A 23220-nucleotide genomic window follows, 5' to 3' on the forward strand; every position below is an offset into this window, starting at 1 on the left:
AATATGCAAAACGGCCGTCCAAAAAGTGAAATAATGGCACCATTCTTAAATGTAACCTATTTTTCAAAGTAATATTACAATTAAGTTATATATAATTTTGTTCTAATTAATGTCTCTTTTTCAGTTAGTAATTACTGTTATTTTAACACGTCAAGTTGACTCATATTTTATATAGAAAGTGTGCATATCTATTTATTATTTGATATGTTGTTATCAAGACAAATATAACCAGATTGTACAAAATCTTCTACCTACTCAATCAAATGAACAAGTTGCGCAGAGATTAGCCAACGCTTTTAAAAAGTTGACTGAACATATAAATTTTCTCTGGAAATATGTTTGTAGAGATAAAGAAAGATTTAAAAATTCTTTTGATGAATTCGTTGCTAATTACAGGAATTTTTAATGATTAAATAATATTTTATTGATTTTTTTTGTGTCCATTTAAGGAACGAAAAAGCAAATTTTACCTTTAATGTCAAATTTAACATAAGGATATGTCACAAAAGGAATTCATTAAGCATGTAAGCTTTTTATTGACCGATTTATTACACGTTACCACTTACAGTGAGTCTAGCGAAAATCGAATAATTATAATAATAATAAATACAAGTTACAGCATCGATGCATGTCTTTTTCCATAGCAAACGATCAAAAACGAAAACGTTTTTGCAATAGAGTTTTTAGTTACCTTACAAACAAGTAAGTACATGAACTTACATACTTGGTACAGATCAAATCATTGTTAGCCTTTTTATCGTATGCCTCCAGATGGTCTTTGACATTTGACAAAATGCTTATGTTAATATTAAATTTATTTATATATTTATATAATATACTTTATATATAAGGTATATATATATATATACCTTATATATATAAGCAAACATGTCTTTCGCGCTATCTCTTTCGCACTCACTCTCTCTCGCGCACACGCGCTTCTCCATTCTCTCCCCTTTAGTTCTTCCCTTTCTCTTCTCTCGTCTCCCTTTAATTCCGCATTTTGTCTTTTAATAACAACAATGATTATTAATCTTATCGACAGCGTTCCTGTATTTTTATTCACAACGCTCGTATCATTTTTCTTTCTGCTCACTTGTCCTATTTTCCTTTAATTAATTTTTTATTTGTCTACTCCATGCTTAATATTCAATTTCTTTTCCTTCTTTACGTAGTAATAAATTACGTCTTTAACCCCCTGAAGCAATACTTTTCTTTTCGTTTTATTTACTTACATGCACAGTTGTTTGTCATATATAGTATAACAAATAAATTATGCGTAAATAACACGATTAAAATATAAATGCTACGTATCGTAGGTAATATTCATAAATACATTATGCATACATATACGTATTATGCTCTTGTACAATTCATAGATGTCTTCTTACATGTTAAAAAAAAATGAATGAATATCTGAATTATGCATTGTTTATTTTTTATTTTGTTGTGTAAAAGCGCATGTCGTAAACCTTTATTTTAATCCTAAGTCTGTAAGTACAGTTATTCTGTAGATATACAATAAACATCTTAGAAAATAGCAATAGAGAGAGAGAGTACACTTTTTGCATTCTCCAGTTCAGATTTTTAATGTGCTTGCTTTCAAGAATTAATATTATGAATATTACATTTCTTATATTTATTTTCTATATTTATGTTACATGGATTCTACCATTCCCATTTTAAACAGGATTTGGAGTCTCTTTGATATATTATTAGACACAAGCAACAATCTAACAATACTAAATATCACCTTTTGATAAAAAAGAAGGATAATTAAAAAACTTTATTATTGTACAGTGTTTTTCATACATTTTGAAGGATGAAAAATCATTTAACTTTAAGAATTAACCAACATTGCACTCCTATTGTTATACTAGGGAAAATGAAATATAATTTTTTGGGGATGTACTGAAACACGACGTAATCAAATAATTAATTTTATCGCGGTAATTCTGCCCATCAATTCGTTCATTTTATTGTATGGTTTAATTTAAATTTCTACTAATAAATAAATAATCGAAATTGATTACTTACTAAATTCTCGTATTTGAGGCTGTTTCATAACTACACACAAATTTTCAATTGTGAAATATATATATATTATATACTTGGCAATATTAATTAAATACATTTACAATTTCAATTAAAAAGTAATAAATAATCAGTCTATCCCTTAAATTGGGGTGTGTAATTGCAATTTGATTACTACTATATGGTTGTAAAAGTATAACATAAATTAAAATAAATAATTAAAGCTAATATGTACTGAGCAATAAAATTCATGTATATAAAAGAAAAATGATTAATGTCGATACTATCGGTTCGTTTCACCTAAATTTTTGCTTCAAAGGGTTAAAAAAGCTGAGTGCGTATATAACTTATTAAAGTACGGTTTCTCGTTCTTCATCGACACGTACGTCCTCGTTAACAAAATAAAACTATCAGACTCTACAACAGTATAGTAAGCAAAAACGGTAACAGAAGCGGGGCTCACTTTTGTGTAAACCTCCGCGTACAAACAACCGAGAAAATAATCCGCTTACAAATTTCCCATTTTATCTGCCGTTCAACAGAATATGTTGGTAATCGCTTTTCACTGATAACTCGGTTAGGTAAGTTTGATAGAAAAATTGGAATATAACTGAAATCAACGAAGAAAAATATTTCTTAAATGATAATAAGGATTATGCCAGTAACTAACACTGACATAAAAGTTTTAACGAACGTTTGTACTGAATTAAAAATATACCTGACTCGACGTTTCGTCTAAATAATACTGCAAATTATCCGTATTGTTATTACGAAGTTTCTCTGTTGAGACAGAAAAATGTTTCCCTCGATCTTTATGTTTGAATACTGGTCTATACAGTAAGAGTACAAATTTGAGTGAAATTTGTTGTGACCTCGATATTCTACTTATGACTCAAGTATTCGTTATTCGAGGTGTAAAATGGTTAATACTACAGCAACACGAAACAAGAGGAAAAAGGATTATTTCGATAACGGTCATAATAGACAAACAGAATTACATAAACGAATTACTAACAATGAATTGTTCAACGATTACCGTTTAGAATTCGCGTTCGAAATCATCTGCACCCTTCTTGGTGTAGAATCTCTTATTTCTCTCTTTCCTTAATTCCTGTTCTCTTCTTCCTTTCGTTCTCTTTTTCTCTCTTTCTTTCAGACATAAACACTCAAAAATTCATAATTTCACTACATCGCCTTTTCCCTACTTCTCTCTCTCTCGTTCTCTCCCTCTCTTTCTTGCTTCCTCTCGCGCCACATCTTCTCTTTAATGAGTATACCTACAATGTGTATTCTCTTGCCTCGTTTTCTATGATCGTCTTAGGAATGTTTTATTTAGGCATAAATACGTTGCTCTTCACTGTATGCGTTCCACGCTTAAAAGAGAATCGCTTCGTACGACCGACTAATATCGAGAAATTCGAATATATTATAAGATAGGTATCGCGAGCTCGTGGTGATGTCTCATCAACGTTATTGTACATTTTGATCGTGTATCAAAATGAACGGAGAGACCATTGAAGGAGTATTTGCGATTCCGAAAGTAATAATGTCAATAATTCGAACACGTATAACCATTTTTTCTTTTTTTGTCAAAGGATAAACATGCCCTTGCATTTAAGAGTCGTTCCGATTTTCATTTCTCTATTCGGTCGCCAGGAGTAAAAGGGCTGACGGGTAGTTAAATCAGATGTCACGAGATATTAATCGGCGGCTACCGAAGCTGGTAGTCAATCGTTAGTACGCATTTTTCGAGGCGTTTTAATAATCGAAAACTACCGAAAATCGAAAGCTACAGAGATCATGAGACTCGAAGGCCGAGTGCGACCAGCAAAGCACCTTTTCGGAGGCTTTTGCAATGACGCTCGTTACCTCGGCCAACGTGTCGGCCACTCACTTATTTTGGTTCGACTGTTGATCTATGGGCGGGACTAGACCAACAGGCGAAGCGTTATTCAGATTTGTAGCTGGCCCCTTGCGTGCTAGTTTTGACCTGTAACAATTGAAAGTATATTTCGTTAGTGAAATTTATTAACGTTATAAATAAATTTTTATGAATTATATGTTGTGATACAAATTTATAAATACTCTCAAAACCTAAAATCTTTATTTGTTCATATAAACGTATCGGATTATAGACATTTTTGAAATATAATTTCAAATGAACAACCTTACCTGATTTGACCAGCAAGAAGAGGATTAATAGCGTACAGCCAGTCATAAACCTCCTTATCTCCTAAAGTTTGCAATAAATATCCTCGATGTTTTGTAACGACGCTGTAAAATAAAGAATGCCGATTTGAGATGTCTAAAACGGATTACATCCACACGTAAATAACTTTATATAACTCACCTGAAAGTATTTGGTACTTTCACCATAGCCAATTGATCTTCAGAATATTCAACTTGAGCAGTAGCTAAATTAATGAGAGCTCTCTCCACTGGGTCCTTTTCTTCCCGAAAGATTAAAACGTATGGTCGTCGTACAGCCTAATAACCAATGATATTTTTAGTATATCAAACAATTCTAGAAACGGAGAAATAAAAATACTGTATTCAAGATATACATACCACCCAACGTTTCTTCCAACCATTAGTCTTGTGTTCGAGAACATTTAGGTATCCTTTTCTGGCAATAACCGGACTGATGCGAATTTCTTCGACTTCCGGCACGTAGAGTACCAAATTCTCCTTCGATGGGGAAGATGAACCCAATGGAGCCGGTGCGATTGTACACGGTTGATTAGCGGATTCACTGGCTAATATACTCTCCTGCAGTTCCTGCAGTCTAGCTCTCTCCGGTGAACTTAACCTAAGGATGCACGACTTAGATCTGCTCCATACTATTATACCAGCAGCCTGCAAGTAACACTCCAGCATCACCCTGACCGTGTCCAGTTTTACTTGCGGTTGTCTTTGACTCGAAAATCTCGAGTCATCGTCTACCAATTGTTGTGTTTCAAAGTAGACAGAAAGCGATTCTTAGAAGCTGATTGCGCTAAAAGCGCGACTTTCACTCAGCGAAGCTACTCGAAACGTTGCGTAACAAACGATTATTGATCGTTCTTAAAAGCGAACGTGAATCGAACTTCGATCTGATACAATAATTTCATTGAGTTTGTTGCAAGCTCGTATGTGGAAGAGACAAGTCGACCTTCAAATTGAATCGAATCCTCGCAATCTTCACTCATAATTGTTAAGAAATATTTTTGTTTTTCATTTCGAGATATTAGTTATCCAGTTTTTAATTTTACACTTTTAATTTACATTTTATTGGCATTAAATTATGACCGATGATAATGTGAATGAAGAAAGAGAGTATCGTTTTTCTTTGAATCTCGAAAAACAAATATCTATTTTTGCCATCGAGATAAAAATACGATGATGCGACGAAGCGTGGACAACCGCTACTAGCAGGAGCACTCAGGCATGCGGGGAGGGTTACCTGCTCTAAGTAATCACTAGCTCTCTCGTATACTGACTCTTGGGACGAGGATGATATCACCGAAGATATCATAGATGCCGTCATATCGGCCATAGTGTCTTCTCCGGGTGAAACGTCGGACAATAGAATGGGTTCTTTGCTTGGAATGCGACCTTGAATAAGTTTGATATACTTTGTGGCTAGTTCTTTTTCTCTTTCGGTCATCTCCCAAGGCTCGTAAACGTCTTTACTAGTTGAACGCTTCAATTTCACCGGGCTGGCATGCGTTTCATTCGTCGCTTTCGCCATCATGTTGCAGACCTCCTGTATTGAATAAACATAATGGATGTATCTCGTTTGTTTAACTTTTCTTCACCTCTACTCAAATGCTTAAATATTATATAAAGATTCTTAGATCTTTATAAGACTAAAAATATAAGATACTTTACCTTCTCACTCTTTGTGAAATCATGAGATATTTTATTGCAGAATGACACTTTGTCGATACCGAGCTTTTCTCGTAATAATAGCGTGTGTCTTACTCTTTCCACCTCTTCCAATCTTGTCAATTTTTCTAACTCCCATTGGTGATCGAATATTAAGCTATCTCCCCGTGGTCTCCATCCATGAAGATTTTCCTCTCCTCTAACATACGTAGAGCTGGTGTCCAATACACGCCGTTGTCTCCTCTGAACGCCTGCAAAAGACAATTGCAAAAGTGGGGTGGGTACTGAATGTGGGAAAAGCGAAATGTTAAAAAGAAGTATGAATATGTTTCGTCTTGGCCAAGATTGGAAATTTCTTTGTCGAAATAATTTAAGAAGGAATAAAACATAACGAAGAAAATTGCCAATTCGTTAATAACATGATATAATAGTCATCGTGATTGTCACCGCAGCTTATTATTATATAATCTAATAATGTAGTAACATCTTTCTAACAAAATATCCCCTTTTTCTAAATTTGTGCGACTATTATATCGACAAGGAGGGAAAGGATCAAGAGGGGTCTACGCTAAGGGTAGCAAGACAAACCTGGGCTACCTGCTTCCGAAGAACGACGCAAGACCAGCTCGTAAACACCACTGAGTCTGTTTGCTTCTTGATTGCGGTAGCTTCCGCTGAATAGGTGCTTCAGAGAACGTGGCCCTACTCTGGCGTCTCTGCCATAAATGATCATACTCAAGTCTTTCGTGATGATCGCTGGTCTTCCACAATTCTCCAACTAAAAGAAATGATATAAAGAAATAAATCAGAGAACGAATCTTATGGAGGCATTTAATCTCTATTAAGTATACAACGCATAATCTATGATTAAATCTCTAATAAATATATAATACAAAACATTCAAATAAAGAGTAAGCGTACCTCAAGGTAAGCAGAAATTGTCATGAAGATTTGTTCTCCGTAAGCTGTAACTCTATTGAGCAAGGCCGAATTATGAAGAGAACTATCCCACGCTGCCTCGAATCTGAACATGCATCTATCATCACCAGGTACTTCTAGATATTCGCCAGGGAAAAGCCCTAACGAAAGCACCGACGAATCATTGTCCTCTTCCTCTGGTTCTGGCGTGTTTCTAATACGTCCGACGACCAACTCTCTCACATCTTTCCATCGCAGCTCAGACGCTGGTTCGTGTACAATGGTAATTCGAATCCGACGCTGGATTCCCTGATGGAGCAAAAACAATCCACGACACGGTAGATCGTCGCTATGGTCGACCACGGATGGTACGTATTCACCGTTCGGCGCTAACTCGCAAATCTCAAACCAAACTAATACATCGTATTTCGCGTGCACGTGTGACGTGCTCGGAGATGGTAAAACACTGCCGAATTTCGGTGAACGTACGGGTTGACTGATAGGTATAGATGGCGGAAGCATTCTCTTCGGTGGTTGTCTTACGCTATGAAATACAATGCAACTGAGTTTATTCGTGATTTAAGAAAGACAATAATATCTTACCAAATCGTTATAACTAATCATCTTAAAGATTAAAGAAGACAATATCTTGTCGAACTGATAGATTTCATAGAAATTATTTAATGCTTACTATTCCAGTTTTGCATCTTTATGCAGAGGATGTTGCTGATAGTGTCCAAAAACTTCGAAAACGATTGGCTGAGTTTTTAGATATTCCAAGAATGATTTTGTTACCGTCACCGTGATCTGAACAGTATACGAGAAAAAAGAATAAAGAAATACATAATCGAAGTTGATCATATATAAATTATTTCTTTTTTTTTATTTAATGCAAATTATTTGTTATTTCTTATTTTAATGTAAATGTAGCTTACATTTTGTACGTGATAAAATCCAGGAGGACATCCTTTTCCTGTATTTTTTACTGGCTCAGTTGAAAATGCTTCATCGTGTCGGTGCAAGAAACTAGATGTAACGTATCATAATCATACATTAACTATCAATTTCTTACATAAAATATCTTTATTATTGTATTATATCAAACTAAACGTACTTGAATTGGCAAAAAATGTCAGCATATTCGGTGGAAATGCCCATGGCCTGTAACACGGTAACCCTGAATGTGAATTCAGAGCCAAGTTGCAAATGATCCGGTAGATCCTCTTCCTTCATGTCGCTGGAAACTGAGCTATCCCCTCTGCCACTGTCTGCATCGCCGATATCGTCTTCGTCTTTCACCTCCTTTTGCTCGTTGTGGCCCTCCACGACGCGTTCCTCGTGTAACAGAATTTGACGGTTCTTCTCAAGAGTCTGGGTTAACAGAGTGTTGCGTTTGTTCTGCTTTTGATTTCCAAACAAGTCGTCCTCGAAAGAAATTCTAGCTGACTGTCTGACGCCACTTGAGTATTCACTGTTTTCCTCTTCTGGAACAAGGGTTCGTTACGAAAATCCTACGCCAGAATACTTTTTCCACAAAATATAACGCGTTTCGTGTTCTTATCGATCGCGTGCAATAAATTTCTCATTATGACTGATATAAACTGACGTAAAGACTTCTGATATTTAATACAAGCAGTGATATCCAAGTAATAAGCGTATGTATTGAATAGTATGTAAAATATATTATGTATATATATTTACTTATTTAAATGTGTATATGTGGCGAATAGTAAAATATATTATTGCAACATCTTTTAAATACTAAATTTAAATTTATATGAACAATAGTGAACGCGTATAAATATTTTAATCCACAGAGCAAGGAAACGATACAACAGTAAAATTATATGACGATAACATAATTTTAATTACTTCTTTAATTACTTCTGAAATAATTGGTGGAACTGTTGTCTAATTTCATTGTATCGACATTGTTTCGCAATGAATTGTATTACTGGTAATATACATGTAGGTATACGCATTTCAACGATGCGGTTAACTTAAGATCGCCTAATCAGTCACATAATATGTATTTAATTTCCCCCATCAGAGGAAATAAAGGAGTTAAATAAACTTAAGGTAGGAGATAATAAAAGAAAATATACAGACACTGACTACGTACCAACAACAGCTTGCACAGCTACACGCAAGTAGCCTTTTACGTCTCCCTTTTCGTTTACTATCGCTACTTTGTGGATCAATGGTACGGGATACATAAGATTGCTTAGATATACGAAAGACCTATGGCAACAAACAAATTGTACATTTATTACCAACGTTTTTTTATAGGGCCATAAACGTCAAAATACTTCGACACTACAAATACAACTCAAAATATTTAATATTAATAAAACAAAGTTCATTAAAATATTTGGTTCATTTATCAACTAGGTCGTTAAATATTTATAAAATACAATTTTTGGTAATGGTTATTTTGTAAAATGTACTCTTCACTGTCTCAAAAAAAAGTTTATGAAGATTCGTTTCATCTGTCAGGTAGATTGTTAAACATTTATAAAAAAGATAATCTAAAGCATAGATTTTGGAAATGTCTGATGTTTAAAAAGGTTTCTTACGAACCTGCCAACCATTCGGAACCAGGGAAAACGGTCGTAGAATGGATCACCTCCAGTGATGGACTCGATATTAAAATCCGGGGATGTCGGCGACAATTCTGCCTCGTTGTGATACATTTCTCGCATCAGTTCAAGTCTTTGTCTGCACAAAAGCGAAAACGTCGAATCTCCGTTGTTAATCGGTTCATATTTTTCTTAGCCATAAGATAAAAACGTAATCAAACATTGTCGAGAAGCACAGTGAAGGACACTCTGTACATAATACTACACCGTATGCGTGGTGTTGTGTTCGGATGTATTCGAAAGTGGTATGACAGATATTGTAGATGTTCAAATAAAGGGACATAACATGAGAATTTTAGTGTCTTTTATTTTTCTTAAACGGTGACTGAAATTTTCGTAAAAATGCAAGTTCTATTTCATCTAAGTAATAAAGTTGATATATTAAGGACAACATTTTACATACTTCTGCTGTCCCTGTATTTTCATAGTAAGAAAGAGTTACGTTACGAGTTACGATGATATAGAACAGCTAGAATATTCTATATGATTTTTGTCAAAATTGTTCGATCATAGTTGTTTAATCATAGTTTCGTGTAATTCGCAGTGACACGTGCACGGTGAAGTCACGAAGCGATAATGTGAGAAAACTTCAGCAGCAAGGAGCGCACGTGTTCAGCGGGACGCAATTGAAACGTGTACAGGAGTTAAACCCTTCGACTAATTTTCAGTTAATGCCAATCTAATAAATTTGATTATAGATTTCTTTAGTCAATATGTAGAATATACAGACTATTTCTCTCATTTCATTCTAATCGTTGAAACTGGTACAACGAAACTCTAGACTGCCTAAAGAGGAAATAAAAGAGAAAAATGTAAATATACTAAAAAATAAGATGCAAAATAAGATAAAAGAATTTTGTAAAATATACGGAGGGGTTAATTCCGCTCCGATTGTTAATATCAAACAGACTAAACACGCTTGGCCATGCAGAGATCCTTGATCAATGTACATTTTCGTTGAATTTAGCACAATTGCAAAGCGAAAGTATATTTCGTTGGTAGGGAAGAGAGGAAGAATAGAGAAACTGTTTAAATCAAACAGACAGTGTACTGAGACGTAGCAGAAATACGGTGATAAGACGAGATTAAGACCGACATTTTGCACATATTCGTATATATAAAAAATTTAACAGAGTTAGAGGATGGGCGTGAAGCGTGTGACGATAAAGAGGAAAGAGTCTCACGCGTTCGAGCACCAACCTCGAAGGCAAAAGATTTGCGAGCGAGAACTTCGGATTAGAGTAGGCGGTTAGACATTGGAAAATATCCTCTTTGGCCTCCGGAGTGCTGGGGCTCGAGTCCTCGTTGTACACGTGTCGCATCAACTCCAAGCGCTGTCTATAAGTTAACACGTATTACTTGCGTGAGTGTCCCTGTGCGGTTTCATCCAAGCACGCATCTAATTAAAAGCGATGGTAGATCTTGATCCGCGAATCCGCACTCTTATCAGTTCTTTAATCGACTCACTATTCGATCGTACGACGAATTTAAAGTGCTGCCAACACACCGATTCTGATCGTGTGGCCGAGAATAAAGAAATCGATAAAGGAACGATATTTTATTTTTTTCGCATTTGATACTGATATTAGAAAAAAGAAATGAGATTGTAAAATAGCTGGTAGCTATCATATTCGGTACAAATAATGGCAATAAGAAGAAAGGTGGCAATAAGAAAGCTTTCTGATATCTCGTTTTACTCGAGAGATATGTACTAGAGTTTGAAATAAATTATGTGACTCACCCTGTATATATAAACATAAAATGATAAGGTAAAGCATGTTCAAGAAATGAAATGTCAAATAAAATGTAACACACCTAAGTTTATCGAGTGTCCAGTAATGTGTCGCGCCATTCTTCGTGTCTTGAACTTCTACAGCAACTATAGTACGCGGGAATGGCCTTTCTTCTTCTTCCTCGTCGTCAATGACAGGTAAGAGATCCGAAGGAAGCGGCGAGTAAAGCGTATCCGTGAGCAAAGTAAACTGGAATTGTACCTAAAAAGGATATATATGATATTTTTGAAGCAAAAGTAGAAAAAGCTTTTATCGCCTGGAATAAACATAAAGATGTACCGTTGTGAAAAAATGAAACGACCAATGAAATGTTAAATTATAAAAGTGATGGTGAGGTATGAAACAAGCGGATGGAATTAATAAAACAAAATATCAGTGATGAATAAAAGATTAAACAATTAGATCAACAAAGGGATCGATATGGGAATGTAAACATTCCCATTACTTGCGAATACAAAGTATTTTTTTGACTATTAGAACGTCAAAAAGGGGGTACGCAAAAGTGCATTAATTGTGAAATTTGAAAATCTCTTAAGTTTCAGTAATTCAGGCTTAAATTAATATTATGACCGATGACTGATTAACAAAAAGCTTTTTTCGAATAATTTATTTTGAAATATTTGATTATCTTTGTGAAACTGATCAAATGTTCATGATGGCTCTTGCAAGAATGTCAAAAGATATGATGAAAGATATGAATGTTGATGATTCATAATTAAGAAAGAGCCGTATAAAGGTTTGAGTTTTCGTTAGTTCATCGAAGAATGAACCACGGATGTACCTTCTTTTTGAGTTCGACAGAAATAGCGTTAGCTTCTTTGAGGAATATAGCGTTGCCCCATAGATCATCCCGAAGACTTGTGAATTGATGATATTTCCACTTGCGGAAGGCCCAAGCGGCCAGTTGGAACTCTCTCTCGGTCCAGTTGCTCTCTGCGTCAAACAAGGGGTTGACTGAAATGCAAGCCATTACCAGGCAAAACAGTCAGAGAAGCCAAGCATTTCGTGGATACTGGTTCCTTCGTTAAAAGAAGCGACTGGCGTTCTGTCCACGATCAGATGATACACCATTTCATTTTGCGACAAGCGATCTTTCTAAGAAACATACCTCGAGACTGCCAACAACTTTTTAATAATGGGGAAAAAGTAAAAATTTCAGGAGCACAAAAGAAATATAGTGATGTCATACCGGTTAACTACATGCGTGCATCGCAAGTTAATTGAAAGACAAAATCGAACAATCAACGTACATTCAGAGAACATATTATTAACAATTCGTTACGTACCACCATCTGATCGTCTCACAGATCCGTACAATGATAAAATTTGTAATGGAATGAAACTGAAATTATATGACCGACAACGGTGTATGCCCCTTTAGTTAGACTTTTCTAAAAAAGTTTACGATATAAACTATAGGTGAGTCCATTACAAATTCAAACCTTTTAACGAAAGGAATATAACGATCTATTACATATGTGATCATTCCTCATTCGTATACAGAACTGTGAAAAATGTTTGATCAAAGATCACTGGCTTGAAATTATGATAGTTCAAGCCATAATTGTTGATCTTATACTATCTTGCTTACGTGAATTTCAATAATTGTAAAAAGTCAGAATATGCTATATCATAACTTTAAAAACCATTCAATATGTGTACTCACCGAAAATATCTTCCTCGATATTGTTAAAGTCTTCGGGGGTATAACTGCTGTACATTGACATCGTCATGCTTTGTTCCTCAACCTGTCGTTGCAGTGCGTCTATTCGGGCCTCGTAGTTCTACGTAAAAATACAAGAAACCATATGTATGAATATTCACATTGAGTATCCATTAGTTTATAAAATATTAGTTGTACTTACCTTTCTTTGCTCTTCGAACAATTGGTCCGCCTCTTCCTTCTCTTTACGGAATTGTTCTTCCAAAGCTAATAATCTCTTCTCCATCTCAGCTTTTAGATCAATTCCTTGTTTTTCCAGTAATTCAATCTGTGCAAAGTTCCAGTCGACTGTTTCTCCATTTCCAGGAGTTTCTGCTGGAGATCCCTTCTCTCTTCGTTCACGGACTGCGCAGTCAACAAAATATCTTTTTTCACATAATATCATTGTAGACATGTTGGGTTATAGGCGGGTCTCTCCTCATTAAATATAAGATAACGTAGATAAAGCTATATTTAGTAATAAGATAGAAATAAAGAATGTAATAAGAATAACTCTTAGAACAACTTTTTCAGTTCTGAATCTTTCAACAGTTCACACATAACTTCCATCTGCCAATCATATCGCACTCTTAAAGATTACACACGCACAATACACATTCTTGCCGTACGTAGTCAAATTTAAATTTAATGCCCAGTCTTCCATGCTTGTACGAAGCTTATTCTTACTGGAGGCATTTAGGTATAAATGGTATCGAGTGTAAGGGGTTAAGCATAGAACAAAGTATATACACTACTTACCCTGATCAGGATGATTGAATCTGAACACATGATTCTTTCCTAAGATGACGCGAGATCCGGTCTTCAGAACGATCGGTTCAGTGACCTCACGTCCATTGACGTAAATTAAAGCTCCTTTCTTCGGAATCAGGGTAATAATACCCTCGTGATTCTCGAAGACGCAGTGCTCGCTCAGTATGTGAGGACCACATAACTGTATATCTTGCGGTATGTTAGCTTCGGCGCTACCGATACGTGTGAAGCCATCCTTGATGTAGTAAATCAAACACTCGGACATGAGCGGATCCTCATTCAGATTCACCAAGTGAGGAGTCTTTTTTGGAGAGAATACACCAACCGTGACTCCATCCTCTTTCACAGCAACCCCCATTTCGGCGAACACCGCCTCGCGTTGTAAACGAATTATCTCGGTTCGTTTCAGCTTCTCTTCCCATGTTTCATTCAATTCTGAGAAGTAAATGACAGCAAATTTTGTATGCTCCTAATTTTTAAGTGTTACATATATACACAATTGTTTCCAATAGCGTTCTTTTTTAACTTTGAAAGAATATTTATCTAACCATAGAATTTATTTTCGTGTATGTAGTTTGTTAAAAAAATGAATATTTTATTTACCGGCTATAAGTTTTTCTGAAGCTTGCAATTGATCCACTGCTTCTTCAGCGATAGTCGATGTGGTGTGAGATGGGATTCTGGGTCGACTTTCCTTCACGTCGTCCTCGCGTTTGGTTGCTCGGACGATTTCATCCCCTGTGAGATAAATAGAATCGAATAAAAATACAGAAAGTATAAGGGGTTGAATTTAGAATGGCGAGTCTCAGCCAGGGGTATAACACGCGTCTCGGAAACATCAAAAGCCATAACTAAAGCAGTGGCGTAAGTGAAAGAGAAAATTTTTGCCAAGATCTGTCCCATGATCCGTATCACAATGAAAAATGTTCTTTAGAAAAAACAGGAAATAGAACATGTAATTTAGACATTCTCCTTCATGAATAAAAGCTGTTATTATATTATTTCATTGAACAGAGAACTTCTTTGAATAATAATATATATTGTATATAAAAGAAAGTTGTTTCAAAGTTATTCACGTACATGAAAATTAACACATTAAAACTTATATCTTTTTTCTTATAAAATACCAAAGGATTAAATTTTACAAAATATTAAAAATTCATTTTCTTATTTTGATTATCGCATATAAAGCAACGTTCTATCTTAAAAGAAATTAGGGATGAAATTCAATGTGAAATCTCTGATTATAAAATTGAGATTGCATACTTCACAAATTTTTGAGAATAAAAAATATCTTCGTGGCATATAATACTGTAAAGATGACAAATACAAACGATCCGTATATATTTATGCAAATCAAGCGCAGCGCTCAATCAAATATTGCTATCCAGCTACAATGTTCATTAAACTTTGGTTGAAGTCTAGTAAACGGTGCTCGTGTCACTGCGTCCGAGATGCGTTCGAGATGTTCATTGTCGAGTGCCATGCAATACCTTTAGGCTGGTTCGGGAACAAAGTGATGGATCTAAGTGGATAATAAGCGAGGCAAACAACACGTGTTTACTGGAGAGGAATTCTGACACAATGGAAAACTATAAAGCCTGAATTCATATGTGGCCGCTCGACGCGAAATGAATTGTAATTACATGTTTACATATCATTTAAGATTCTCTCGAAGACGCTAACAAGATTTTTCTAAAGAATGATATTATGATGACGATGATACATTGATCTCAATCAAATTGTTCGGCTCATAACACAATCAGTTACATTTTATATGACTACTTTTTCCTTATAACTATACTACAGATGTTTATATATTTAAAAGTGCAAAAATATACAGAATGTATATAATATACAAAAATCCTCATTTAATTTTTATTTCTTTATTTGTGTTTATAAAAATATGAATTTCCATCAACATCCACAATCTACTTAGAAGTTTATATTAGAGGAAATGCTACCTTTCTGAATTTCCGATCAATATCGAATTACTTGTAACGATTCGTTTTTATCGGTTAGTTACAACAATCTATTGTAATCCAAAAAATATGGTAATATCGTAACGAATGATTAATTGTAACAAGGATCAAGGTATCCGCTTATCCTCATATGCTGCTTACTAAAATACTGTACCGAAAAATCCATCTGAGTGACTCGATTGTACATTGGTTTAATTTAACGTTGGTTTATAAAATACACAAGAATGTTGCGTTCTATGCAACCATACGATGTGTCCTTTCTCTATTATTCATGTTCATTCTTATATATTTTTTAACGAGGAACGCTAAAAGCCGCTAATTATGCAGCCTACGAGAGGCAGGAACAATGATAATCATTAGGCACTGGTTATCACAGGGTTGTATATATATGTTAAAGGAAAAAACAGAATGCGTATCGCGAAGCATATGTAAAGAGAATTTTGTCGGAAAATCGACAAAAACACAGAGAGATAGAAATAGATAGATAGATGACACGCATTATGCACTTGGCCGTGAATGAAGCGGACGTTCAAAGAACAGGCGCAGAAGAGTGATCGATTGTCTGGCTTTTATAAGACTTTTCGTTGTGTGGATTGTCGGTTATTTTACTTACTAGATTCTTTCTTTTCATATGTGACTTTACCATCTGGCCCTACGTCAAGCACAGGGGAAACAAAGAAAAAAAATGTACTATGTAAATGGTGGCTTGTCTACCGCGCACTACTTTTTTACAATTTGTCTCTCCTTATTTTTTTATTTCTCTCTATATCTTTTTGTTTATCATCGTTTGTCCTTTCCATCAGCTTGATATATTTTTACAGTAATATTTCTTTTCTTTTTTACACGAGCAAGTTTACTAAAACGCGTAGAACACTGCGAAAAATTATTTTTGCAACCTATTAAATCATTTATAGCATATTTTCTTTTTTTACACGGGAGGAATATCAATGATCAAGAAAGAGTATCGTCTAATGGAAGAAATACCATATTTCGTTTACAGTTTAACCAGTGTTCAAATATTACTCTTCCGTAAAAAGTATTTTCATTATAGAATTATTAGAAAACGTAACAAACCAACCCTGACAGATTATCAGGCACACGCAAATGTGCTCAGATTACTAGACTTTCAATTTCAAATGTCATAAAATGCCTGTATGCCTGTATAGAGAAAGAGGGCATCACTCTTTAAAATTCGGGTATTATATGGTGAAAAGCCAACTTACCTTCTTGAACATCAATACCCTCTTGTTTCAGCAATTCCCGCAATTTTTGAATCTCTTCTTTGAGTTCTCTGATAAGCTTCGCGTTCGCGTCTTCGTTGACGACGGCTTTGCAAACTATTTGTTTCGCTCTGTCTGCATATCTGTAGTTTACCAAAGTAAAAATAATAAAAATAATTATTCACAAAAGTAGATATGATAGTAACGGGAACAATTACAAAAAAACATGCTGTCTATTACAAGTTATTTTATATAGTTAGCTATTTTATATAAATAAACTATGGAAGAAAGGAGATTTATTCATATCCATTAAATTTTTTGATGCCAAAGTTCTTACAACTCTAAATAACTATGCACTGGAATCGTCGTGAGACTCTTGAGAAAACAAAAATGCTTGAAAAAAAGATCAGTTAATAAAGGTGAAAATAGCAAAATTACAAGAGTGATGAGTAACTATACCGTAAGGTGGAGAGGGTTTCATCGTAATTGATGTCCGCTGGACTCACTGCCGCAATCATTGCTGTTTTAGAATTACCTCCTAGATTTTCTCTCAAAAGCCACGTTAGAACAGAATCTCTATAGGGGATGAAATCAGCCTTTTTCTTCTTTTTAGTCGCCTAGATGACCAAAACAAGGACTCATTCACTGCCCATCTTGTATACAAAAATTTAGCAGACTAACATTCAATGTATTTCAAAGTATAAGTAATTATCACATATTTGACGAATTAAAAATATTACGATACATTTGTTTTGTAATATTGTTAAATTAAATAAGAGAGTTAAAAGATCATGGATACACGAACTTACCGCCTAAAAATCCATAAACGACAGTAGAGTAAACAGAAGACATGGGTTTCGTTAATGCGAAATTTAGGCAACATCTACGTAACTTTGAAAGGATAAAATTGTGCAACTTCTGTACAATCAATTGTACAACGTATCCATTTTTTATATGACTTGTGTCAATAAAATAAAAAAGCAATTTCATCGTAATGTTACGTTCCCTCATACGAGAAATATAAATTTCAAATCGTCTTCCTACTATGCATTATACATTATTTTCTTATAGGTAAAAAATATTGCTTACAATTTCAGCAAGGGCACTGATAACCTTTCCAAGGGTCGTCAAGCTTTTGTTAATATTGGCACCTTCTTTCAACCTCGTACCCTTTGCACCAGTAGAATCAGCCCTTTCAGAACCCGCCAAATCGACCAGGGAGATTTTGCTGACTTTTTCTGTCACTAATCCTGTTGCAGAATCCTGCTTTTGTTGCGTGAAGAATATCGTAAATACGGCATGAGATCTGCTAGACGTTTCGTTCATATTTGTGGCTGCTACCGTCCTAAAAAAAGAAAATAAGATATATGAAATAAAATATTTTGAAATAAAATATCAAATATATTTTATATCAATTTTTATAATATATTATATATTAAAGGTATAATACTAGTCTTTCAATTAATTAGATGTTTTAATCAATTTGAATTATTAAATTTCATTAATTTTGTATTTAATGTACATACCTTGCCTTGTTCCCTTCATCGATAAGATCATGAATATCTTGATACGACATCACCGCCAATTTGGACAGGTCCTCAACGTACGGTCCAAGCAGAGGATGCTCCCGTACACGAAGGTTTCCTTTGTTCTTGGGATTTAAGAGATCCCGCACCCTTTCGCAGTATATTTCCATATAACTCACTTCAACAGAATACTTCAGGCACTCATTTGAATTGCGACTGATTTTTCTAAAGAGGTCCTTGCAAATTTGAGGTATTATTCCCTCTTGACCTTCTTCTTGTTTACCCATCATGGTGTACGATTTGCCAGCACCGGTCTGTCCATAAGCGAATATACAGACGTTGTAACCTACGTGTTAACAAAGTCATTGTTCAAATTAATTATTAATTAAATTTTCAAATAATTAAAATTAGTAGCTAAAACTATATCGTGTCGTACATATACTGTTGGTCATAAGTAGTAAAACTCCTGCTGATATTTGATGCAAATTGAATAATTACTGAATAATTGAATAATTGAATAATTGATAATACATATTAAATAATAAATTTTCACTATCTTTATTTTTTAATTATTTTATTACAAATTTCTCCAAACTTAGTTCAATAAATGTAACGAGTGGATATCCCTAATATTCATAAATGGTAATGCGTCTACATATTTCTAAAAATTGCGAGTATTGTAAAAGGTATAACAAGATATCCTTCCAATAGTCATTTCTTATAAGAAATTCAAAAGAACAGTAAAATAATGTTTTCAAATTTTTTAACGGTAGCATATATTCGTATGTCGTGAATATATGCCAAGATCGTATGAGAATTCGAACGACTAAATTCCTATCCGGATGGTATGTGGGTCCACATGTTCGGTTCCTCGACGTAAATTCCGCGGTATGCGACAATTCGAGTACACGATGCCTAAAGTATTACGAAATTGTTCCATCAATCTGTGCAGACGTTCAGAAATTTTCCATTTGGTATATGCTCACCTTCGAAAGCATGCTCCAACATCTCTTCGCCGATATCCTTGTAGACCATTAGTTGTGAAGAATAATTTGCGTCGTTTGGCTATAAAGAATATAGTCCATTTATTATGTTTTTATACTATCTGTTCCCGATATCGGTTTTACGATAATGCGATAAATTATCGAATACATGTTTAACTTGTGTCCTTTTATTAACTTCTTCTTGGTCTTAATCTCAGTAGGAGTTATTGTAAGTACTTATATAATTTAGACTCTCTTTAAATAGTTCGATTCTTGTTATTGGTTCGTAATTTTAATTAAGAGTAACGTGGCAAAAACAATTCACTTTATTAATAATGAACGAATTTATGCTATATTTATAATAGATCTTTAGAGCAATGAAATGAAAGGAACACCAATACAAATGATTGATTTTTACGGAAATTCAATAAAACGAAAAAGGTATATACTTACGTCCATGGAAAAATAGGAATAATCGTAATTGAAGCTCTTGAGCGCATCTTTGCTGCCCGGTGGTGCTTTGGGATTCAATATCGCTGGAACACGCAAAACAGCAAATTAGTAATACAAAAGGAAGTCATAACTTATTACTCGTTCTTATTTCATTTCCAACTTTTTCTGCGTTGTATATTAAACATGATTCTCGGATAAGACCCATAAAAAATGAATAGAAAGTTTCCAAATATAAACTTTTCTCATTCATACGTACTGATCAAAAGCTATATAAACATGTAGCATATATTATGCACACACAAATCGATAGACAAATAAATAATTAGATTAATACGCGTGTCACGGGCGAATAAGGTCAGCTGCAGGTGATTATATAAAAGAAAAAATAAATATATAAAACACAAAATCCGGGAACGTGGGATTACATGTCCATGTAAAAATATTGATTAACTATATCGAAATTTCACAACGAAATCATTACACACCAATGAACTGACGTCAATGTGTTCTCTCAACTTTATCTAATATTAAACTTGCCCCGTGATCCATTTGCATTTTACGAGACTTAAGGAACCGAAGTTCTTCGTTCAATTCGTGACGCAACATTAAAGTTGCACGAGAAATTGCATGAAATATCGAGTAAAAAACTTTTACAAGAGAGAACCAGAATTTTCACCTCGACATTTAAGTAGATTTTCCCTTCAACAAACAACGCGTGTATACAAGGCACGCTATTAGCCAAGTTTGTTGAGTTCAAGTTGTTTAAACTGAAGATTTCAAATGAATGAAAAGGATCGAAGGACGTGGTTATGCATGTATGCAAAATGTTAACCCAAGTGTAATATCCCACTTACATAATATGTGTGTGCCCCAATTATTACGTAATATTTTTCAAAATAATGTCAATTTTTCCTTCATCTGAGATTCAAGTTGAATCAATGTTAAATTTGTTAATGTATAAAAACTACCTTTTCATTTCAAAGAATATTGGTTCATGAAACAGTAGGAAAGACATACTTCAAATCAGATGAAATAACAGGCTTACACTTGTGAAAAACAATTGTCTAATCAGAAGGAGTTTCGTTCTATATGTTCTATACAAACACAATTACGATAATTGAACGACAAATCAATGGCGAAAAAACGAACATGCATCTATGTCTTGATAGTTAGAAGCAATTGTTCTCGTGGTAAACGCGGCAACTGTTTTGATTTGTAGAAGACAATTTTTTTATTTAAAAAAAGAAGAAAGGTAGAGAATAAATAATAATCAGATCACAATACAAAGACGAAAGAAACGAAACGGAGGACGAAATACGAGCGGACAACAGCGTGAAAGTACGGACAATGTACGGGAATTAAATTATACTCACAAGTAGTATTGCCGGACATTTCGATGATACATTGTGCCTCACGGGAGATCTCTCGATTGTTGAAGGGCCGTACCCTCACCGCCACCTTTACCGACGACATTTTCCGTCTGTTTTTAATTCAGCGTCGGATCACGACGGCGGCGGTGCTGGCGATTGACTTTTTCCTCGTTTTCTCTGTGGAAATAAGAAGGCATCGTTAGCGAAACTGGCATCGCGGAAGAAAGACACGATCGTAGGCTTCCATTCAGTAGCGGTCACGCGCTTCTTGATTAATTGTAACGATACGTTCTTTCGAGATGATCTTATTTGATATTATATCGCTAAATATTTCAGAAGGGACAGCTGAAGAGGAATGAAACGACGAGAGTTTGTAATTAAAATTTTTTTTTAATAAATGTATAAATTCTGGCTGTGGGATATTTCGCGTAGAAATAGAAACAAAAGTATCATTTATTTTTTCATGAAGCAGTTTTATTATTTTATTCGTGTTATTCTATGCAACTCTTTGCGCGTATTTAAGAAGCACAACTTGTTTTTATTAAAATTCTTCACCATCATATCCCTTTTTAACTACACATTATAAAATGTTTAAAGATCTAAGAATATCATCAAACAAAACTATTTAGAGAAAAGATAAATAATGTGTAAGTTGAATTCTATTAATACAATTCGGACAAGGATAAGAACGAAGTTGAAGACATATTTGTCTTATCAAGTAAACGTCTTTTCACAACGTCGTATGTGCATGATCTCCTTCGATTCATAAGGTTTGGAACAAAGCTTTAAATATTGATGAAATGATATCAGAATAAAGGATGATAGACGTGTCAACGTCAAAACAATTTGATTGAATTTATTATGGTATATTTCATTAGGTCCTAATCGAATCTTGACGCTATAAAGTCCGTGGCGTCAATTATCCACCAACAAGAGTAACTAGTACCTACATAGTGCATGGCGTCGAAAATCGATATTCACCGACAAAAGGTTCGTCTATCGGTGGGTAATTATCCCTCCATACACAGAACAGTCGGCCAATAAACATGAAACGAATCAGCGCAGGAACAAAAGAAGAGAACAGATTATCATTTATCCATAAATCCGATTAACTTTTGTAATTGCTGAAAAAGAAGCTCAGTATGAATATCCATGATACCAAATAAAGTTTCAAGACTCTACTTAAAATAAGAAATATTTAATACTTGCTTTTGTTCAGTAAATTTAATAGCAAGTTTGAAGTCTATTGGTGTACATTGATGTCTAATGTCAAATTCGTCTGTATCACAATGCATACTATGCCAATTTTAGACATAACTAACTATGTTGGATAGCTTGAATTTTTACTAGAAACACTGCTTTTGACTTTTTTTTACTAGAAACATTGCAAAACAAACTTTTCACTTCACACTTAAAATACAAAATATGTTCAAATAATATATAATAACTTTCATAATGCATATGATTCTTATCAATATTAAAGTATTTAGATATCAATGACGTAAATGTATCATAAATTATAAATTTCTTTCTATATAAAAATACGTAAAAACCGATAATTTAAGCAATTGTTAAGCGCGTTTGTTAATTTCATTAATTGATATTTCTGATGTTTTTTTTATGTAATATATTTTATTAGTTTGTGCAATGAGGAATAAAATGTGTTCAAAACCAGGGAAAGCATATTTTTAGCTAACTATAAGATGTAGTATGTACATATAGTCCCTCATCAATGGCTGACCCATTCTACTGCGAACGTATCGATATTCTCTTGTCTATTCAGCTGCACAGAAAAATCCATATTAGGTACAAGATTAGTTTTCGAAATCATTGGAATCTATATAACCAGTTTTATCTTCCTGATCGACTATCCGTGGAAATTAAGTGAACGTGTAACTTCTACCTCAAGGGCACGAACATAAGCTATATTTATAACTACATCATTAAGATTAAATTCCAACC

At 34.3% G+C, this 23220-nt stretch overlaps 1 protein-coding gene across 11 annotated transcripts in view; it reads right to left on the bottom strand.

Moving 5' to 3' along the window:
* Positions 1-516: 516 nt before the first annotated feature.
* Positions 517-23220, bottom strand: part of unc-104 (kinesin family member unc-104) — a 35399-nt gene continuing 12695 nt past the window's right edge. For 2 of the 11 annotated variants that reach the window (XM_076618057.1, XM_076618058.1), the window contains exons 2-29: positions 21262-21435; positions 19889-19971; positions 19439-19517; positions 18453-18798; positions 18016-18271; positions 17386-17543; positions 16930-17069; positions 16320-16358; positions 14328-14462; positions 13713-14159; positions 13117-13319; positions 12918-13035; positions 12033-12205; positions 11274-11452; positions 10659-10796; positions 9400-9537; positions 8942-9060; positions 7934-8303; positions 7755-7845; positions 7511-7626; positions 6823-7363; positions 6490-6679; positions 5905-6152; positions 5514-5779; positions 4603-4843; positions 4385-4521; positions 4207-4308; positions 517-4024 (exon numbers count right to left, since the gene is read on the bottom strand). In XM_076618057.1, the coding sequence (XP_076474172.1) occupies positions 3925-4024; positions 4207-4308; positions 4385-4521; positions 4603-4843; positions 5514-5779; positions 5905-6152; positions 6490-6679; positions 6823-7363; positions 7511-7626; positions 7755-7845; positions 7934-8303; positions 8942-9060; positions 9400-9537; positions 10659-10796; positions 11274-11452; positions 12033-12205; positions 12918-13035; positions 13117-13319; positions 13713-14159; positions 14328-14462; positions 16320-16358; positions 16930-17069; positions 17386-17543; positions 18016-18271; positions 18453-18798; positions 19439-19517; positions 19889-19971; positions 21262-21361 (5253 nt within the window). In that variant the 5' untranslated portion in view covers positions 21362-21435 and the 3' untranslated portion in view covers positions 517-3924. The remainder of the gene's footprint in view (positions 4025-4206; positions 4309-4384; positions 4522-4602; positions 4844-5513; positions 5780-5904; positions 6153-6489; positions 6680-6822; positions 7364-7510; positions 7627-7754; positions 7846-7933; positions 8304-8941; positions 9061-9399; positions 9538-10658; positions 10797-11273; positions 11453-12032; positions 12206-12917; positions 13036-13116; positions 13320-13712; positions 14160-14327; positions 14463-16319; positions 16359-16929; positions 17070-17385; positions 17544-18015; positions 18272-18452; positions 18799-19438; positions 19518-19888; positions 19972-21261; positions 21436-23220) is intronic. The other 9 variants (XM_076618061.1, XM_076618059.1, XM_076618060.1 and 6 more) reach the window with 9 other exon arrangements.

This window comes from Bombus vancouverensis, chromosome 4 (assembly GCF_051014615.1).
Source record: "Bombus vancouverensis nearcticus chromosome 4, iyBomVanc1_principal, whole genome shotgun sequence".
Taxonomy (NCBI): domain Eukaryota; kingdom Metazoa; phylum Arthropoda; class Insecta; order Hymenoptera; family Apidae; genus Bombus; species Bombus vancouverensis.